The sequence below is a fragment of the Astyanax mexicanus genome, chromosome 16, assembly GCF_023375975.1.
Source record: "Astyanax mexicanus isolate ESR-SI-001 chromosome 16, AstMex3_surface, whole genome shotgun sequence".
NCBI classification, from domain to species: domain Eukaryota; kingdom Metazoa; phylum Chordata; class Actinopteri; order Characiformes; family Acestrorhamphidae; genus Astyanax; species Astyanax mexicanus.
Window position 1 is genome coordinate 3,225,460 of NC_064423.1, and position 21,369 is coordinate 3,246,828.

At 37.4% G+C, this 21,369-nt stretch overlaps 1 protein-coding gene across 1 annotated transcript in view; it reads right to left on the reverse strand.

The window, feature by feature from the left end:
- The window catches only part of LOC103021590 (inactive N-acetylated-alpha-linked acidic dipeptidase-like protein 2), a 678,577-nt gene that overhangs the window by 247,779 nt on the left and 409,429 nt on the right, over positions 1 to 21,369 (reverse strand). Inside the window, exons 7-9 of the mRNA XM_049465756.1 lie at positions 20,626 to 20,718; positions 16,940 to 17,145; positions 13,759 to 13,884 (exon numbers count right to left, since the gene is read on the reverse strand). Coding sequence (XP_049321713.1) covers positions 13,759 to 13,884; positions 16,940 to 17,145; positions 20,626 to 20,718 — 425 coding nt within the window. The remainder of the gene's footprint in view (positions 1 to 13,758; positions 13,885 to 16,939; positions 17,146 to 20,625; positions 20,719 to 21,369) is intronic.

Consider the following 21,369-nt stretch of genomic DNA (forward strand, 5'->3'; position numbering starts at 1 on the left):
TGATCTAATTCTCATACAAAGACGTTTCAAGTCGGAACATTTTCTTCTCTGCAGTTGACCTTGTGTCAATTAGTTGCAGAAAAAAAAAAAAAATCTTGGTGGAAAGTTTTATGAACAGGCTAATGTAAGTCTTTTACAAGCTATTGATATTTTTAATTGGAAAACAATTAAGGTATTTTCCACACAATAGCACAAATCTCACTTCCAATCCTATTTTATTGACCTATAGGCAATAAAATTAAAGAGCCACTAAACTCTAAACCATATTTTTTCATATTAATAGCTGAAATGTGTTTCTTTAAAGTTATGAAACATAGCAGTCCTGCTTAACTTTTGTATAAACATTTCCTAACCATTAAAAATAATATTTTATTGTGGTAATTTACACTGTAAAAAGTTTATTGTGAATTTTACAATATGTTAACAGTGAAAACATTTCCAATGGAGGATTTAAAATATAAATGATCCACTATGGAGAAGGATTACAGCATATTACTGTTTAGTAAGAACAGCAAGAAGTAACATTTGTGTTATCTATGGTGTAAATTGTTGCTTCAAATGTATTAAGTATAGGGGTTGGACAATGAAACTGAAACACCTGGTTTTAGAGCACAATCATTTATTGTGGTCACTGGAAACAGGAGAGTTGAGGTGCACATTGAATTCTGCCGTGATTTGATCAGCCGTGGTTTTATGTTTATTGGATACAATCCGGGTTAGCACCCGAACATCCCTTTCAGCCAGCTTCCTCTTACAGCATCCACAGTTAATCCTGTTGGATGTGGTTGGTCCTTCTTGGTGGTATGCTGACATTACCCTGTATACCGTGGCTCTTGATGCATCACAAAGACTTGCTGTCTTGGTCACAGATGCAAGACGTGCACCAACAATTTGTCCTCTTTTGAACTCTGGTATGTCACAGATAATGTTATAGTGTGCATTGCAATATTTTGAGCAGAACTGTGCTCTTACCCTGCTAATTGAACCTTCACACTCTTACTGCTCTTACTGGTGCAATTATGTGCAATTAATGAAGATTGAACACCAGGCTGCTCCAATTTAGCCATGAAACCTCCCACACTAAAATGATGACAGGAGTTTCAGTTTCATTGTTCAACCCCTGTAGATTTTTATGTCACTTTTACAGTCTATGTTTGAGTAAAATTTAGGAATCTTCTGCCTGGTGGTCAGTCTCAATACAAAGCAGTCAATTCTTGGGAAATTCTTTTAATGTGATCACTAGTAGTTATTCCTCAAATGTTGCAGTTATATATACAGATGGCAGCTGTTTTCATAGAGCATCCAAAGGAGCACTGCGTTATACACTTTCACAACGGAACATCCATCGTTAAACTGTTTTTTACTGTTTGATTTTACTGTAACAAATACAGAAATTGTTAAAAAGTGCAACTGAACGAACCTCATTTTCAGACGACAACACTCATTGGCTATTGCTATTTAAACGATGCAGGGGGAAGGTGTAAGATAGCAATGATAGCATTGCAATGTGCCATTTTTCAGCCTGTAAGATAGATATACAGTACAGGCCAAATGTTTGGACACACCTTCTCTTTTTCAATGCGTTTTCTTTATTTTCATGACTATTTACATTGTAGATTCTCACTGAAGCATCAAAACTATGAATGAACACATGTGGAGTTTGATGTACTTAACAAAAAAAATGATGAAGATGGAATAACTAAAAAAAAAATTAAATCTTTCAAAATAGCCCCCCTTTGCTCTGATTACTGCTTTGCACACTCTTGGCATCATTCTCTCAATGAGCTTCAAGAGGTGGCCACCTGAAATGAAAAGTTTTCCAACAGTCTTGAAGGAAGGAAGGAGTTCCCAGAGGTGTTTATTAGCACTTGTTGCTCCTTTGCCTTCTTCACTCTGTACTCCAGCTCACCCCAAACCATCTGGATTGGGTTCAGGTCCGGTGACTGTGGAGGTTCAGCTCATTTTTTGTTAAGTACATAAAACTCCACATGTGTTCATTCATAGTTTTGATGCTTCAGTGAGAATCTACAATGTAAATAGTCATGAAAAAATAAAGAAAACGCATTGAAAAAGAGAAGGTGTGTCCAAACTTTTGGCCTGTACTGTAATTTATCACGGCCTTAGCATGGGATCAAATGGGGAGAATAAATAACTCCAAGGTCTCAAGGATCGTCTGAGGCTCAGCACCATGTCCACTCAATAAAAATTCAACCAGCATTGTTCTCTATGCTGTGAGTCATGAGCTGTATCCATCACATTGCCTCGTGGAACAGCAGAGATAAGAGGCCGTCCGTGAACATTAGGGGGCTCAGTGTTAACAACAAAACAAACCCGTGTAAAGGCCTGAGCTCAGAGACGGCTCGGCCTGACAAACGCGCGAATCGCTTCCAATCTAGAACCTGTGGTGCCGAGCGAGGCCTCGATAAACAGCCTGTGATTGCTTGTATACTGTATTTCCGTTTAATCAGACCTGACTTATTCTGAGAGGATTACATGTTACAGTTTTATTCCTAAATTGATTCTGCATCTGAAAACAATCATCCTGTCGTGTCTTATATAGGTCAGTGTTATGTGGCCTAATATGAGCAAGCGAGAGGAATGAGCCCGGGCTGGAAGTGAAGCTCAACACTTCAGACAGAAACACGCAGCGCTCCTGTTTGCTGTATGTAACATCTTCCCTTTAAGGGTCTATGTTTAAGAATATTGTTTAAAAAACAAAAACACTTCAGTTTTTGAATCAGTGTATCTGATTTTACTCTCCGCTTTTAGACTCTTTGCCCCGTTTTTCTGCGCTAGAAATGCGCACCCTCTCCGCTTTTAGACTCTTTTGCCCCGTTTTTCTGCGCTAGAAATGCGCACTCTCAACGCTTTTAGACTCTTTTGCCCCGTTTTTCTGCGCTAGAAATGCGCACCCTCTCCGCTTTTAGACTCTTTTGCCCCGTTTTTCTGCGCTAGAAATGTGCACTCTCTCCGCTTTTAGACTCTTTTGCCCCGTTTTTCTGCGCTAGAAATGCGCACTCTCTCCGCTTTTAGACTCTTTGGCCCGATTTTCTGCGCTAGAAATGCGCACTCTCTCCGCTTTTAGACTCTTTGGCCCGGGAATGAGCCCGGGCTGGAAGTGAAGCTCAACACTTCAGACAGAAACACGCAGCGCTCCTGTTTGCTGTATGTAACATCTTCCCTTTAAGGGTCTATGTTTAAGAATATTGTTTAAAAAACAAAAACACTTCAGTTTTTGAATCAGTGTATCTGATTTTACTCTCCGCTTTTAAACTCTTTGCCCCATTTTTCCGCGCTAGAAATGCGCACTCTCAACGATTTTAGACTCTTTTGCCCCGTTTTTCTGCGCTAGAAATGCGCACTCTCAACGCTTTTAGACTCTTTTGCCCCGTTTTTCTGCGCTAGAAATGCGCACTCTCTCCGCTTTTAGACTCTTTGGCCTGGGAATGAGCCCGGGCTGGAAGTGAAGCTCAACACTTCATACAGAAACACGCAACGCTCCTTTTTGCTGTATGTAACATCTTCCCTTTAAGGGTCTATGTTTAAGAATATTGTTTAAAAAACAAAAACACTTCAGTTTTTGAATCAGTGTATCTGATTTTACTATTTATAGGTTTATGTTTGAGCAAAATGAACATGGTTGTTTTATTCTATAAACTACAGGCATTATTTCTCCCAAATTCCAAATAAAAATATTGTCGTTTAGAGCATTTATTTGCATAAGAATAAGAAATAAGAAATTTCTGAATGGCTTTTAGAATAAAAGGCATTGAAATGCAAAAAAAATAAAAACAAGTTCATATTCATAAAGTTTTAAAAGTTCAGAAATCAATATTTGGTGGAATATCCCTGGTGGTTTTTAATCACAGTTTTCATCATGCATCTTGGCATCATGTTCTCCTTCTCCACCAGTCTTACACACTGCTTTTGGATAACTTTGCTATGCTGCTTTACTCCTGGTGCAAAAATTCAAGCAGTTCAGCATCAAAGAATCCCATAATTTCTAATAATATGCATCAATACACTCCCAATTAATATCACCCCCTGATTTTAGCTCAAACCTGAAAAATGCTGGGTGATGTATGGGTTTAGGGGCAGGGCAGGATTGAAAGCTGATTGGCTGAGCTGCAGCAGCTGCAGTGCTACTCTGATAGCGGTGAGACGCAGATGATTGGACGTCAGCAGGGGTGATTGTGATGCGTCTGAGTAGCAAAAATCTACATTACATACCTTATAAAACTTAGATTAGGCCACCTAACAGCATAAAGTAAAGCTTTAATTAGTGAGACTTAATGATTTATGTTTTAAATATTTCAACTAAAGATTTATTGTTTTTTCTTTAAAACTTATGTTTAGCAGTGTGTCGCTGTGAAATATAGTTTTTTTCTTAACTGGCATTGTGTCTTTAGGCTCATGCATGACCAATCAGCACTCTATATTTTTGGCAATAATAATAATAATAATAATAATAATAATAATAATAATAATAATAATAATAATAATAATAAATACAAGCATTTAGTATCCATTTAAACATTTGCGTCAGCAGGGGGTGCACATAGTGTATATGTATTTCTGAGTTCAGCAAAACAGATAAAATATTATTATTTTGTTTCTTCTACAGTGGGTTTTACAGTGGTAAGTAAGAATCAATATTTCACAGTGCATGAAAGCTCTAAAGTCTTTCAGCACTCCAGTAACAATATATTTTAAGAAACACAATTCAGGGGAGTTTATTAAAGTCTTGCTTTTGTTCAATAAAACCCAAATATTATATAAAAAGCAAGGCCAATCTGTAACAGACGGTTTGACGTAGGTTTTAGTAGGTTTTTTTGGGGGTAAGTCTAATATAACTCCCACAGTTCATAAAACAGACAGAGGGTGGGATAATCCTAACAAGCATATCCATAAAACAGAGCAAAGGCCAACAAATACTAAATATAATAACTTAAAAAAAAACTAAACTATAAAACCTGATGAGTAAAGTGAACTCAGATGTTTAAAGTGGACTGAATGCTTTAATCCAGGGGTCTCCAAACTTTTTTTGTTGGGGGCCAGAAGGAGAAATATATTTGAAGTCACAGGCCACAGACTCTGTAATAAAAAAAATAATGAAATATACCACTTTAAATAATACATTTTCCTGATTATTTCATTTACACACCATTTTACTTGACTTATCTTTATCTTTGACAGTGTTGTGTAAACTAAGATTTTTCAAATTGATGTTTCATTTCATGATGTCTCTTAATATTAAACTCCTTAATTCCGGCAACTTTTAGACTCTTTGCCCCGTTTTTCTGCGCTAGAAATGTGCACTCTCTCCGCTTTTAGACTCTTTTACCCCGTTTTTCTGCGCTAGTAATGCGCACTCTCTCCGCTTTTAGACTCTTTGGCCCGTTTTTCTGCGCTAGAAATGCGCACTCTCTCCGCTTTTAGACTCTTTGGCCCGTTTTTCTGCGCTAGAAATGCGCACTCTCTCCGCTTTTAGACTCTTTGGCTCGTTTCTGACACCTAGCGTTCAAACTTTGAATCTCACATTATAAAAACCTGCTTAACAGCGGGCCAACTTTCATTCTATTTCTAAAACACCTCGCGGGCCGCTCCAAAAAAAGAAACGGGACGCAAATGGCCCGCGGGCCGTAGTTTGGACACCCCTGCTTTAATCTATGTAACCCTTTCAGACTCTGCGTCCATTAAAACAGACATCATGTATTTCCTTATTTTTTCTAATATTTTTTTTTTTTGCACATAACACTAATTAAGACCTATTGTTAATCTGAATAGACTACAAAATGAGCCAAAGAAACAGTAGCTTAGCCCTGCCCACTGCACTGGAAAAAATGCCCGCACTAGAGCCAAAGAGGCAAATTAAAATAACAAATTTTTACTTATTAAGTGTGATTTATCACACTTTTTCCCATGTTTATTTTAGTGTTTTGGTTTGGCTTGTGAGAAAAAAGGAAGTCAAAGAGAATGAGAATAAGTGTGTGAATCGCTACAATTACTACACTCATTTCTACAATTTACAAAGACTGGATGGAGTTTCTGCTTCGCCTGCTCCTACCCAAACACCAGGCTCACATGGGTTGCCAGATTTTACAAAGTGGCAATTGACAAGTCTTACTCTGTACCAGATCAGTGAAGTGTAGCTGATCACTGATTGTGTAATATTTTCTATACCTGGCAACCCAGTGTGTGGAAATGGGACTGGGGTTTTGGTGGATTTACACAGTGATGTGCCACAAAGTTCAAATAAGAAAATACTGGATGAAGCTCTCTGAAGCACTAGCTGCCTGTACTTAAAGGTAACATGTTTTCTTAATATCCGATGATACATCTGATCTGATCATGTTATGAGTTACTAATAAATATAAAATATAATCCTTTAATACAAACATTAGATAATGTAATATTTTTGTCTTTTCTTTTATTACTTGTGTCAAAATCTGATGAATTTTAGTCCAAATAGAAATATAGAAAATCAAAACGGTCCTAAGGGAAGACATTGTGACACAAACTTCTCAAAGTTACAAAAAGTCTCCAAAGTTTTTAAGAGATTGCTTAAAGTTATGAGCCTAAAGAAAAACCACACAGCTTTAAAAATCAAAAAGGATCTTTTTAAAATAACAACACCTGAGCTTTTCTAACTCAAAACAGAGGATTTTTGAAGTGGAGAAAGAAAGCTAGCACAGTTTCTCTTCTGCTTTAGTCGCTGAGTTGAGCAATCTTCAGTCGGATTTAGTTTAAAATACACCAGGAGACACATATGTTGTTACAACACTACCCAATTAAACCATGAAAAGTCTCTCAATTTATTTTGGATGCTGTGTTCCATAATCCCCAAAGAAGTATCTGTTTTATTATAATTGGTTCCAAAGCACTCATCTGAAACATCACTGCGGTAGCATCTCTATTTTGAAGACAGCTGCAAAGTGAGATAAGTGGAAAATATCAGCGGTGTAGCGCGAGTGTGATTTATAGAGTGGTTAAAATGAAGATTTCTTTAGACGGCGAGGCTACCTGATGCCTCTCAAAGTTTTCTTCAAAAGATAAAAAGCACGCTCGGTACAATCTGAAGAGCCGATAAGATCTGCACATCCAATTAGGGCAATAAAAAAGAAGCGAAGAAACAAAAGCGCTCATCGTACAAAGGCACACATTGCTACGCTAACTTTCCACCAATGTTCAAGTTCAAACTTGAACATTTATCAACACATCAACAGCTCAAACCACAACTACACACAGAAATACAGCAGATGGGTTTAGGATGGTTTGGGAGGTTGATAGTCACGTGATCCCACAGTGGACACAGTGTGATCTGATCTCCTGATCAAAAGTCCAGAAATCAATATTTGGTGGAATAACCCTGGTTTTTAATCACAGTTTTCATGCATCTCGGCATCATGTTCTCCTCCACCAGTCTTACACACTGCTTTTGGACTACACACAGTACCACAACTACACACAGAAATACAGAAATACAGCAGATGGGTTTAGGATGGTTTGGGAGGTTGGTAGTCACGTGACCTCACAGCAGACACAGTGTGATCTGATCTCCTGATCAACAAGTATAAGCCTATAAATACTAAGCCTATAAAATATATATATTTTAGAGTGCTAATTTTGTACTGTATATACAGTACAGGTCAATGCGTTTTCTTTATTTTCATGACTGATATTTACATTGTAGATTCTCTCTGAAGGCATCAAAACTATGAATTAACACATGTGGAGTTTTATGTACTTAACAAAAAAAAATGAGCTGAACCTCCACAGACACCGGGCCTGAACCCAAAACCCGAGAAATCCAGATGGTTTGGGGTGAGCTGGAGCACAGAGTGAAGAAGGCAAAGGGGCAACAAGTGCTAATAAACACCTCTGGGAACTCCTTCTCCTTCACGACTGTTTAAAAAAAACCTTTCATTTCAGGTGGCCACGTCTTGAAGCTCATTTTGAGAATGATGCCAAGAGTGTGCAAAGCAGTAATCAGAGCAAAGGGGGGCTATTTTGAAGAAACTAGAGTATAAAACATGTAAAACTCCACATGTGTTCATTTATAGTTTTGATGCCTTTAGTGAGAATCTACAATGTAAATAATCATGAAAATAAAGAAAAACGCATTGAAAAAAAAGAGAAGGTGTTTCCAAACTTTTTGTCTTTACTGTATTTTACTACATTTCCCTATCGGGATGGGATTAGTTTCTCACGAGGTTCTGGGGTAATTTTATTTTTAAGGGGGGTGTTCTGTGATTTTATTCCCGTCCAGAACGAACATGTACGTATTTTCCCAGACATCCTCTGAGAAAATTTCAGGCTGAATTATCTACTGTTTTTCTCTGAATTCCGTGCTCCTCCGGTAATTTTAGTCCCATCCGGATCCACATCTCTGAGTTTCGTCTCCTTGCTTTTAATAAAATTTTAGACTCTTTGGCCCGTTTTCTGCACTAGAATTGCGCACCCTCTCCGCTTTTAGTCTCTTTGGCCCGTTTTTCTGCACTAGAAATGCGCATCCTCTCCGCTTTTAGACTCTTTTGCCCCTTTTTTCTGAGCTAGAAATGCGCACTCTCTCTGCTTTTAGACTCTTTGGCCCATTTTTCTGCGCTAGAAATGAGCACTCTCTCCGCTTTTAGTCTCTTTGGCCCGTTTTTCTGCACTAGAAATGCGCATCCTCTCCGCTTTTAGACTCTTTTGCCCCTTTTTTCTGCGCTAGAAATGCGCACTCTCTCTGCTTTTAGACTCTTTTGCCCTGTTTTTCTGAGCTAGAAATGCGCACTCTCTCCGCTTTTAGACTCTTTGGCCCATTTTTCTGCGCTAGAAATGCGCATGCTCTCCGCTTTTAGACTCTTTTGCCCCTTTTTTCTGAGCTAGAAATGAGCACTCTCTCCGCTTTTAGACTCTTTGGCCCATTTTTTCTGAGCTAGAAATGAGCACTCTCTCCGCTTTTAGACTCTTTGGCCCATTTTTCTGTGCTAGAAATGCGCACTCTCTTTGCTTTTAGACTCTTTGGCCCGTTTCTGACTCCTAGCGTTCAAACTTTGAATCTCACATTATAAAAACCTGCTTAACAGCGGGCCAACTTTCATTCTATTTCAAAAATACCTCGCGGGCCGCTCCAAAAAATTAAACGGGCCGCAAATGGCCCGCGGACCGTAGTTTGGACACCCCTGCTCTAAAACGTGGGCTGTATTATAAAGCATTAATAAAAGTATATATGAAAAATAAATTACATGAGTTTGTTACAGTGCACCAATGTGCAGTCAATGACCGTTATTTTCAGAACTTTGCGAGTCACTTTGAAATCAGTCCTCGCTGGCAGTCTTCATGTAACAGCGGGAAAGAATCTCCGAACCCAAGGAGCTGCACTACAGAGAAAACGACCGCGTTCCCTGTCCAGCTTTGTCTATCGAGAGGAGACAGTTGAAGATGATGAAGAGCAACAATAAATATGGAAGAGGTTCTGCCCTTGAATATCTTCTCTCTCATTCTGACTGATCTTCTGTTGATAGAGCATCTTCACCTCCGGGCCTGCTCAGAACCGAGCTGTCATTGGAGGGGGAGAGCGCGCGGAGGAGAGCGCGACCCAGATCGCAGCCGAGCGCAAGGACACGATAAACTTAACTAGAGGATGAGCCTTATCTGCGTTCTTTCATCTACGACAGAAGACTAGGAAAAAGAAGAAGAGGTGTCTCTTTTATCGGCCTTGCTTAGTTAAAAGTGTTTGAAGTCCTCTCTGTTCCAGTAAAAACTTTGTCTCGCGACTCTTCTTCTTCTGCTTTTTCCAATAAAATCAAACAGCTCGTCACGGAGAAGCGGCGAAGGAGAGGAAATAATTACGTCTGTGAGCTAAAAGCAGTTTCGGCTTTGAAGCCGAGCTTTTCGCGAGAGATAGTTACATCATGCCGGAGTGGGTCAGGACCCTCTTTATTACACTAAAATGTCACAGGTGGACTGGCATTTAGGTTAATAAAGAGGATTATTGCTTGCATGGAAATAATAGGGCATCCTGTCATTAGAACACAGCCTTTGACCCACTCTGAACTAGGTGATGCTTCTACTGGGCTGGCTTATTAGGGAAGGAATACATTGGCAGTATTTGAATAAGTTAACCTTTTCACCAACTTCTGAGCAACCAGATGTGATTATACAGGAGAGCAGGCTGCCGGGAAATGAGAAGAAACCCAGGGAGGAGTGGTTAGCCACACACACACACACACACACAAGCACTACAGAGGGCTATTAAACTGTGCCTTTACCAATATTGTGTGTAAAAGGCTCAATCAATTCAATTCAAAGGAGATAAAATCGAAACAAATTCATGTATTCATGTACTTTCATGTATTTTTCAAACTTTTTTGGTTGCACATGTATATGTATATAATATATTACACAGTAGGGGTGTGACAAGACACTAATATCACGAGACGAGACGAGACACGATACTGGGTTAACGAGAACGAGACGAGACGAGATTTAAAAATAAATTTTTAAAGAAAACTTCAAAAATGAAAAATTTATTTGACAAAATCATATAATGCAAACTTAACACACTGGTTTCTCTCACACATCGATTCTATAAGAAATAGTAATAAGAATAAGAATAAAAAATAAAAATAAAACTTTTCTAGGTCTTATATAGTGCAAACAATAAAGTGCAAACCACAACCAGTCATATTAAGACTAGGGTTTGTGTTTTTTTCTCCTAAATCTCTTGTAATTTAACTATGCAGAACCATAACCAGTCATATTAAGACTATGCTTGAAGTGAAACAGAGACAGAACATGTTTTTAAATACAGTACAGAGTTAAGGGATTAGTACAGCTGTCTATGAAACAGTCACGTGTAGGATTTACTTACAGTATTTATATATGGTTTGTGTCTTGTTGGTCACTCTGTTACCGTTTATTGTTTCCACTGGAGCCAAAATGCAGCCAGACACACAACTTAAAAGTAGCAGAAGCATCTTCTATACAAATACCTGAATTTTCCTCTTCTGCTGAGAGCTGCTCTCACTGCTCAGCCACCACACTCGCTGCTATCACTACTGTGTTGCCAGATCCCTCTTAAAAAGTCCACACTAAACTGTTTTTTTTCCTGCGAGACACGTTTAAGCTTGACGAGAAATATCGTCACGTTCTAATCTTACGAGATCTCATCAAACTCCTACTACACAGTAAAACATACAATGTTATAATGAACGCTTACAGAGTTGGATTTAACACTGCCCTGGATGACATATGGTCCTACCCTTTCTCTGTCTGTCTTGTGTTTTTTTTTCCTCTTTTGGATACTAATGGCCCCGCCCTAGCCATTAATATAGTCACCTTGTGTCTTGTTTGTAACTCCGCCCCCTCGTTAACCGGCCCCAGGTGTTCCTCACCCTCCTTGTGTATTTAAGCCCCTCTGTTTCAGTGTTTCATGTGGAGTTGTGTGCCTCAAATGCTGTGTATCAGTCTATATGCTTGAGTTCTCAAGTCAGGTCTGTTGGATTTTGTGCTGCTTGTGCATTGTTTCTTATTTTCTTAGTCAACTTTAATCTGTAACAAAAGTCTTCTTAGTTTTGTTTTCTTAATCTAATTTCTTGCTCAGGTTTTCCTTGTTTTTGTAGTTAAGTTTAACCCTTGTGTGGTGTTCATATTTTTGTTACTCGTTTACTTTGTTACTTGTATTTAATTCAGCAAAATTAAGCAATTTTACATTAAAATGCTTTACACATGCTTGCTTCACCTAAACTGCAAGCAATATAAACAGCTTACATGGTTAATATTTGCCCTTTACCTTTCTTATGTTACATTTCTTTCAAAAAGTACTACTCTTTTTTTTATTAGTTTTTTAATAAAATGTAAAAGAAAATGAATTTAACTCAAGATATGAGTAGAAAATTTGTTTAGTTTCAAATTTACAAATGAAGCAATGTTTATTGCTTGGCCAAACATACTGTATGTAATATAAATGGTTGGGGGGGGGGTGGGGGGTGTACAGTGTGTGTTTATTGAAAAATGTGTTTTGATATATGTTTTTCACAAAAAATGAGCCAATGCCAATGAGTTTGAGTTAGAAAAAATATTGTTTTTGTATCACTTGATGAAAAATGAAAATGGGTCCCACAGACCCGAACACCACACAAGGGTTAATTGGTCTTGTATTGTATTTTTACCTTTTGCTACCTGTGTTTGCTTTGAGTTTTGCTTTTGTTTAGCTTGTTTTTGTTTAATAAATTTGATACCTGCAATTATGTCCGTCTTCTCACCCTTCCGGCGTGAATCTCTACATGGTTAAAATAATCACTCTATTTTAGAGTGAATAAAAAAACACACACACATGAAGTCATATGCTGTATTAACTTGTCTACATTTTATTAACAAATGTTTATTTTGTTCACTTTGTGTGTATTATTTTCTGATTATTTTGGTTTATTTACATTCTCATACTTTCCCAAAACTAGACCTAGATCTAAATGAGATTATAAAATGCAAGCTACAGTATATCAGATAAATGAACTATGTATCCAGAAGAAGCTTTATTTATAACAGAAAAGGAACATAAAACAAGAAAGACTAACAAACAAAGAATGGTTTTCTCATAAAACACCAAATCTCTTCTGGTGACACTTCAAACCCAACACCAAGAGGGTGAATATTAACACTCCACCAGTGAAACCACCACAACTAAACCGCACTTATCTAAACAAGCATATCTAAACACATAAACACACACTCAAACCTACTCACCCACACACAACATAATATGTAAATTATATGAATATTGGGATATGATAACACCCGGAAAGTCAAATTAAGTTTGATTAAATTAATTTTCGTAATTTTGCATTGAACATCATAATAGAGAGCAGTTGTAAGTGTATGTACTGTGGTAGGCCCCTGGGGTAAGGGGCGTGACCACAGTGACCCAGAAGGAGGAAGCACACAGATAACACAGACACGGGGAGCAAATGAACTCAAAACGTACCTTTTATTTGGCTTTTAAACGCCCTCCACCACACCCAAAAACAACTCAAATAAACATACTCAGCCCAATGGGGCTCTAGAGTCTGTATAATGAACTTCTCTCTTCGTTTTTAGAGTCCGTGCAGCCTCAGCCCTCAGCTCCCCAGTCAAGAGTCCCCTTCTCAGTGAGCTGAGGCTGAGTTTTATACCTGTCCCAGCCGGCTGCTTAATCAGTCCTGAATGCACACCGGCTGGGACAGACATGGCTGTGAGTTCCGGCGTGGGGCGGATCCACGGTTCCCCCGCCTCCTCACGCCACAGTACATAATAGGTACGTGTAGGCAGTTTTTATACTGAGGATTTTTGTGTGTATTAATTCACAATTCAGTTTAATAAAAGCAAAAATATAGGAGGAGGCTTATATTAAAGTGTTTAGGGTAATAGTTTATTAGAGCATGCTATATTACACTTTCCTGATACAACAATAAAACAAAGTTCCAATCCTATTCAGTAAAAAGGAAGTATACTTAAGAGAAAAGTATGTTAAAATTAGGTAAAGAATACTAAAAGTGCATTTTCAGTTTAATATACTTTATGCAAATACACTTTCTAAATGTACTTTCTCTGTGTTTCCATAAAATGTATTTTTAAGCAATTTAGCGGAAATAAATACTGCTTAAAGTGCACTTAAGTGTAGTTTTTTTTTTTTTCCAGTAGCATTAAGGTGTACATAATATGTGTATGGTTAATTCTCTCAGATTAAGATGTGAGTAAGGTGGAATAAGGCGTGTGTTGAGGGGTGGGGTTTACCTTGCCGATGTCTGAGGCCAGCTGCAGTAGAGAGGGGGACGCGGTGGACTGGGGTCCTCGTGGTCTGACTGGACTGTGCAGGCTGACATAAGCCACTGCCCTGCTCTCCAGAACCAGTCTGTTCTCCTGGAAGCACATTGGATTAGATCAGTAAATCAATGCACTGTAACCAATTTCAGTATTTTTTACAGTAAAATTCTACAGTATATTATGCCAAAGTTTCCTACATTTTACCCAATAATAGATTGTAAAAATTTAGAGTCCTATTCTACACCTTGCAATACGCGTTGTGATGCTCTTTGCTTCCTAAAACCCCGTCTATAACAGTATGTTTTTACACCTTTTACGTCACACTGTTAAAATACCATCAGTGATTAGGAATGAATCTACACTGATGGACGTGGTGGTCTGGAAATGAGGTGTGTTTAGGTCACTGACTTATGGCATGATCAGCAGTCAGGGTATTTTGGGGGAAACAACATTCTTCAACTATTGTATTTTTTTTTTAAGAATATACTAATACAACAAATATATAAAGTTAAAGTATACATTTAAATTACAGTATAAGAGATTGAAACATTCATTATAAAAAAAAAAATCTGTAAAGTTTTGTCTATTCTGTACACAACAGTAACTTAGCAAGACTCTGGTTGTGTATAAAACAATAATAATGTAACACAATAAGCATAAAACATATGTAACATACAACAATTATGTCATGTAATAATTAAATTAAGCACAAAGGTAAAGTGCAGAATATTTAGTGCATGTATTCAAACTGCATGCATGAACAATTTTACAAAAAATACATCTAAAGCTTCACAGCATGGTTAAATAAGTTGTTCTCAGATGCCAGTAAATATACAATTATACAATTTTACCTCTTTACTTAGTTAAAGCCAGTTTAAATCCAGGTGGTGACCTGTTTTTCTTTTTTTTATATCTTGATAGTTGCAGTGTGTAGAATGCAATCGAGACGCAGTCAAAGTCTCTACATGTACCAGAGACAAGTTGTTAGATAAGAGGGGGTTAAATGTTCCTCCCGTAGGTGCTGGAGTGCCCTCATCCCAGTATCAGAAGCAGGAAATTGCCCTCTTAGCATACAAACTACCTCAATAATACATGTGCATGAATAGCAAACAAGCAAATCGCCCAAAGCTACTCCAGAACAGTGGATTGCGTGTGCCTGCGCCAGCCAATTTAATGCTTAATATGAGGTCAAGTGTGTTTACCCATTTGCTGTGTGTGTTTTGTCGTCTTGATTACCGGAGGAAGGAAAAGAGTAAATTGTACAGGCTGTCCTCGAGACTTCAAACCGCAGAACTCCAGACAACAGGGGAAAAAATACAGCTCACGAACTTAAGCAGCAAAGCGTGCAGAATTAAATCAGACAGATGGAAGACGGTGGCAGTGTGTCATGCCTAATGTGATTGTTCTGGCAGGTGGTGGTCCTTCTTTACTCAGAAAGTGCTTTTAGTACAGTGATTAATTCTGAAAAGTTTTATACTAATGATGATGATGAAGATGATTTTTAAGGTGAAAGTTAAGGTGGAATTGAAAACTCGTGGAAAAAATGCTTATGTGCTAATTTGTTTGCTAAACGCAAGAGAGATATAAATTTATTAAGAATGAGACGCATCTTGTTTAACTACTCTAGCAGGATAATGCTAATTCTGCTGCATCCAGCCTTAGTGCTGGAGTAACTTCACTTTTAGAGAAAACTTACCCTTAGAAAAAAAATTGGAAATCTAAGCTTACTGTAAATAGATAGAAGCACTTTCCTGACCCAAATAAACCTTTTTTTTTTTTTAAAGAGGGAAATCTGTGTAAATTTTAACATCCAGAAGTTGTTTAACATTTAAGGTGGAATTAAAAACTCAGGGGAAAATGCTAATGCTAAACATAAGAGAGATATAAACTTACTAAGAATGAGACGCATCTTGATTAAACTACTCAAGCATGCTTTAGCGGGTAGCGGCTAATGCTAATGCTGATGCACCCAGCCTTAGTACTGGAGAAACTTCACTCTTAGAGAAAACTTACCTTTGGAAAAAAAAAAATGGAAATCTAAGCTTACTGCAAATAGATAGAAGCGCTTTACTCACCCAAATAAAACTTTTTTTCTTTTTAGGAGAGATATTTTTAACATCCAGTAGATGTTTGAAATTTAAGGGGGAATTGTAACCTAAAGGAAATGCTAAAGCTAACTTGTTTGCTAAAAGTAAGAGAGATATAAATTTACTAAGAATGAGACGCATCGTGTTTTTTACCACTCTAGCAGGCTCTAGCGGTTAGCTGCTAATGCTAATGCTGCTGCATTATATATATATATATATATATATATATATATATATATTTTTTTTTTTTTTTAAGGAGTGAAATCTGTGTAAATTTTAACATCCAGCACTCATTTGAAATTTAAGGTGGAGTTAAAAATGGGGAAAATGCTAATGTGCTAACTTGTTTGCTAAACGTAAGAGAGATATGAAATTACTAAGAATGCAACGTATCTTGTTCAACTACTCTAGCAGGCTATAGGAAAATTGAGTGAGAGTTGTCTGTATACTGTATGTATAATAATATTATGTAGACCCAACTAATCGATTAATAAATTAGCTGCAAACTATATTAATAATCGATTTTTGTTGCAGCTTTACATTAAATGTTACATTAAATATAGTGATGTTTGAGGGGCTCGAGTGGTCCAGCAGGCTAAGTGCTGCCACAATGATCGGGGAGATCCTGTTTCTGTTCGAATCCTGTTTATGTAGTTTGCCATCAGCTGTCGGAGCCCCGAGAGAGCACAATAGGTCTTGCTCTCTCGCTGGGTGGGTACAGTAGATGGCGCTCTCTCTTTCCCCTCATTACTCCTAGGGTGATGTGGATCAGCACAAGGCTGCGTCTGTGAGCTGATGTATCAGAACCGAGTCGCTGTGCTTTTTCCTCCGAGCGTTAGCGCTGTGATGCTACTCGGCAATGCTACAGCATCAGCAGCAGTTCAAAAAAAGGTGGAGTCTGACTTTACATCTATTTTAGGAGACGTGTGCTAGTCTTCACCCTCCTTATGAGTGGGTTGGGTAATTGGCCGTGCAAATTGGAGAGAAAATGGGAAAAAAAAAATTAAATAAAATTATTTAAATAAAAAAAATATATCTTTTAGAATTTGTAGGATAAACATTACCTCCCCCCATTCAAAGGAGCCGATGTTGCCCAGCGCAGATCCCCCCCACGAGCAGAAGACGATGGTACGGTCCGGCTGCCAGCCTGCTCGGGCCTGAGCTGTGATGGACTCTATGATCTGAGTCACGGCAGCGGCGCTGCCACTCCAGTCTGCCGCGGTGCCCTCGTACCAGCTGCTGTGACGACCCCCAACCAGCACGTATCGATCTGAATGGTGGATGTCAGAACAAGGACACACCATCAGAATATATACACCAAATATACACCAGCATTTACACACAATAACCACAGAGAGCCATACTGTACAAACGCACACGCAAACCTCTACACCAGGGGTGTCCAAACCACGGCCTGCAAGGTATTTTCAGGGGCGGATGTGGATGTTTTGGGGCCCCATGCAATCAGGGGGCCCTGATCAAATTGATTCTTTTGTAAAAGTAAAAGTTACATAGTTACTTTTATTTATTTGAAGTAAAAAAAGTACAACAAATCATAAATTAAATAATTATTAAATTAAATCATTTGGACCTTTAAGGCAGTATTTGTTCAGACCACCCCATAAAACATTTTCAAGAACAAGTGGTATAGGTTTCTAAGATTCATTTTTTTCTTTACTGTTAAAAAATTAAAAAGTTATGGTCATATAGGTGTCTATAAACTGTGTTTTTATAGTTTAACAGTTCATTATTATTTTTTAAATTGCCATTGCTATGCTTTAACCGATTTATTTACATGTATTTTTAACATTCAAGCAGATTGTTTAATGTTCCTTATAAAAACCTAAGAAATTATTATGAAAAACATGAAAACATACAAAAACACTGTTGGTCGGCGCATAAGCAGTGCCGTAGAGAAGCACATATTGATGGGTAGCATTACTTGACAGAACACCGGTTCCCCCGAGCACAGCTGATTCACACAGCGTCTCTGCCGCTAACCGTAATAAACACTGTTGGGAAAAGTTCAGCTGTGCTGCCATGGAGAACAAAACTCAAGTTTACTTAGAAATGGGGAGTTTTCCAATGTAGCGGAATAAATTACTTGTGTTAAAATGTACATGAGTAAAAGTAAAATTACCTATTTTAAAAACGACTTTAAAAATGACAAATTACTCATAAAATCTACTCAATTACAGTAATGTGAGTAAATGTAATTAAAATTAGTTACTTTCCACCTCTGGCAATATTATATCTTATATGACCACTTCAATTCAACATACCAAGAAATTAGCTTTTTAGGCATAACACACACACACACACACACACACACACACAAACACACAAAAACTGAGAGCTGAGCCAAACACAAGCAAGAACTTTTTAAGAGCGTAGCTGCAGGCTATGAGCTTGGCTGAGGGCAGCTGTGCTGAACCCTGTGCTGGATTGTGTTTGAGTGATGGCCAAGAGGCTGAAAAATAATAAACTTGACAGGTGTTTGAACAAAGTGCGAGGGGTGAGAAATACTTTAACCCGCACGCACTAAGCGCTGCTGGAGGAGACTTCAGGGAACTTATTAGAATCTTGGCAAATCAATATATAAGGAAAACAAGCTAAATTAAAAGCAAACATTCGCTGGAAAGTCATCGGACAAGGAGACTAACTTTCGGATCATATTTCATAACGGGGCAGTAAACATAGTAAAAGGGGGTACGGTAAATCCTGGAAGTAATTCCGCACAGGCTTTTAACTTACGGAAGAGGAGGAAGATTAAAGACCTCCACTGCATCGGAGAAATGACTAAATCATTGAGAGAGGGCAAACGCCAGTCAGTAATTAAATGGCTATTTTCAGCAGTCAAGTGGATATTTGGACGGTTTGTTTAAAGAGCAGTTTATCATGGCATGAAAAGAAAAAAAAGACTGCCTCAGCATTTACTGTACAGTACAGTGGAGCTTAAATCTAGAGTTGTAGTATTTACAGTTAGCCGGGTCTCGGTCTTCTGTAGCTTGTGTATAAATAAATAAATAAATAAATAAATAAATAAGGTACAATGAAAAAAAAAATGAAACGTTTGGCACCTTGCACGTCTCTGCTGGATTTTCTCAGTCAGCTTTATGAGGTAGAGTCACCTGGAATTCAGGTTTCAGTTAACAGCTGGGCTGAACTCAACAAGAGTTAATTACTTGAACTTCGTGTCTCTTAATAAAGTGTTTGAGAGCATCAGTTGTAAAGTTGTAAAAAGGTAGAGTTGGTATATTATATTATTTCTTCAGAAATTAAGAAATGAAGGTCAGTCAATACAAAAAAAAAAAAAAAACAACTTTGAAAGTATCCTCAACTGCAGTCACAAAGACCAAAACTGATTATGATGAAACTGGCTCTCATCAGGAGAGCATCCCTAAACAGTGAAATACAGTCATATGAAAAAGTTTGGGCACCCCTATTAATCTTAATCATTTTTAGTTCTAAATATTTGGGTGTTTGCAACAGCCATTTCAGTTTGATATATCTAATAACTGATGGACACAGTAATATTTCAGGATTGAAATGAGGTTTATTGTACTAACAGAAAATGTGCAATATGCATTAAACCAAAATTTGACCGGTGCAAAAGTATGGGCACCCTTATCATTTTATTGATTTGAATACTCCTAACTACTTTTTACTGACTTACTGAAGCACAAAATTGGTTTGGTAACCTCACTGAGCTTTGAACTTCATAGCCAGGTGTATCCAATCATGAGAAAAGGTATTTAAGGTGGCCAATTGCAAGTTGTTCTCCTATTTGAATCTACTCTGAAGAGTGGCATCATGGGCTCATCAAAACAACTCTCAAATGATCTAAAAACAAAGATTGTTCAACATAGTTGTTCAGGAGAAGGATACAAAAAGATTTAACCTGTCAGTTTCCACTGTGAGGAACATAGTAAGGAAATGGAAGAGCACAGGGACAGTTCTTGTTAAGCCCAGAAGTGGCAGGCCAAGAAAAATATCAGAAGGCAGAGAAGAAGAATGGTGAGAACAGTCAAGGACAATCCACAGACCACCTCCAAAGAGCTGCAGCATCAGAGGTATGCTTTTGCATACAATAAACCTCATTTCAATCCTGAAATATTACTGTGTCCATCAGTTATTAGATATATCAAACTGAAATGGCTGTTGCAAACACCCAAATATTTAGAACTAAAAATGATTAAGATTAATAGGGGTGCCCAAACTTTTTCATATGACTGTAAACATGATAAACAAATGTGTTCTAAACTACATAAAATTAGTTTAAAAAATGGTCTCTTCCTTTCCCTCGTTGGTTCTAATGCTGCCATGCCCTATAAAATATAAAATATAAATATTTATATTTATATATAAAATAAAATATGTGATGTCCATTGTAATGAACATTGTAATGAACACAGGGTCTGAAAAGGGTTAAAATAACACTAAGGTTTTAACAATGACAAATGTACTGTGTAGGGTTCACAATCTCTCTTTCTTTCTCTCTTTATCTTTTTCTCTCACTCTCTTTTGCACCAAACACAGACACATAACACTAGAGACAGCATCACATACATAAGCAAGTGTGCAATATTTCATTTACTGTACAAATGATACAGATCAGCACAAGGTCTTCTTAAATGTTAACATTTTATATGAATATGATTCGTTAATGGTGCAGTAAATTAGATCTAGATTTCGGACCCCATTAACATTTACGAGTCCCATTAAGCGTACAGTATGTACAATTTCACACCTGGATTAATCTTGCCTCTCAGGTAGCCAACCACATTGTGCACTTTCCCATAGGAAGTTCGAGAGCCGATGGTGAGATTTACAATCTTCCGTTCTGAAACACACAAAATACAGACGAGGATTAGGTTTAATCACAGAGTTTTAACAAGCACACAGTCTTTTTTTTTTTTTGGAACCACCTTTGGATGTCTGTAGAGTAGGCCTGTGACAATAAGTGCAATATGGATTTATCGTACGATAAATAAACATGACCCCAATAAACCTCATGACCTCAATAAACATGGCTATAGTGAATTATATTTTTTTATAAATATGCATAGCCATGTTTATAATGCCTTATGATTGCATTATAATGTGTTCTGAGTATGTTTATAGAGTCTTATAGAGATGACATTCAAAGAAAGTGTTACCAAAAGTGTATAATTGCTTTGGTAACACTTTCTATGAATGTCATCTTTATTAGACTCTATAACTACATTCATAATATGTTATAATGCATTCATAAGGCATTATAAACATGGCTATAAATATATATATATATATATATATATATATATATATATATATATATATATATATATATATATATATATATATATATATAAATGCATAACTCACTATAGCCATTTTTATTAAGCATTATGACTTTTTAAACTATCATTATAAGCTATGCTTATGATATACATGTTATAATTGTTTATATCTATCGTTAATAATTCAGTCCTGCAATGAAAAAGTATGTCAC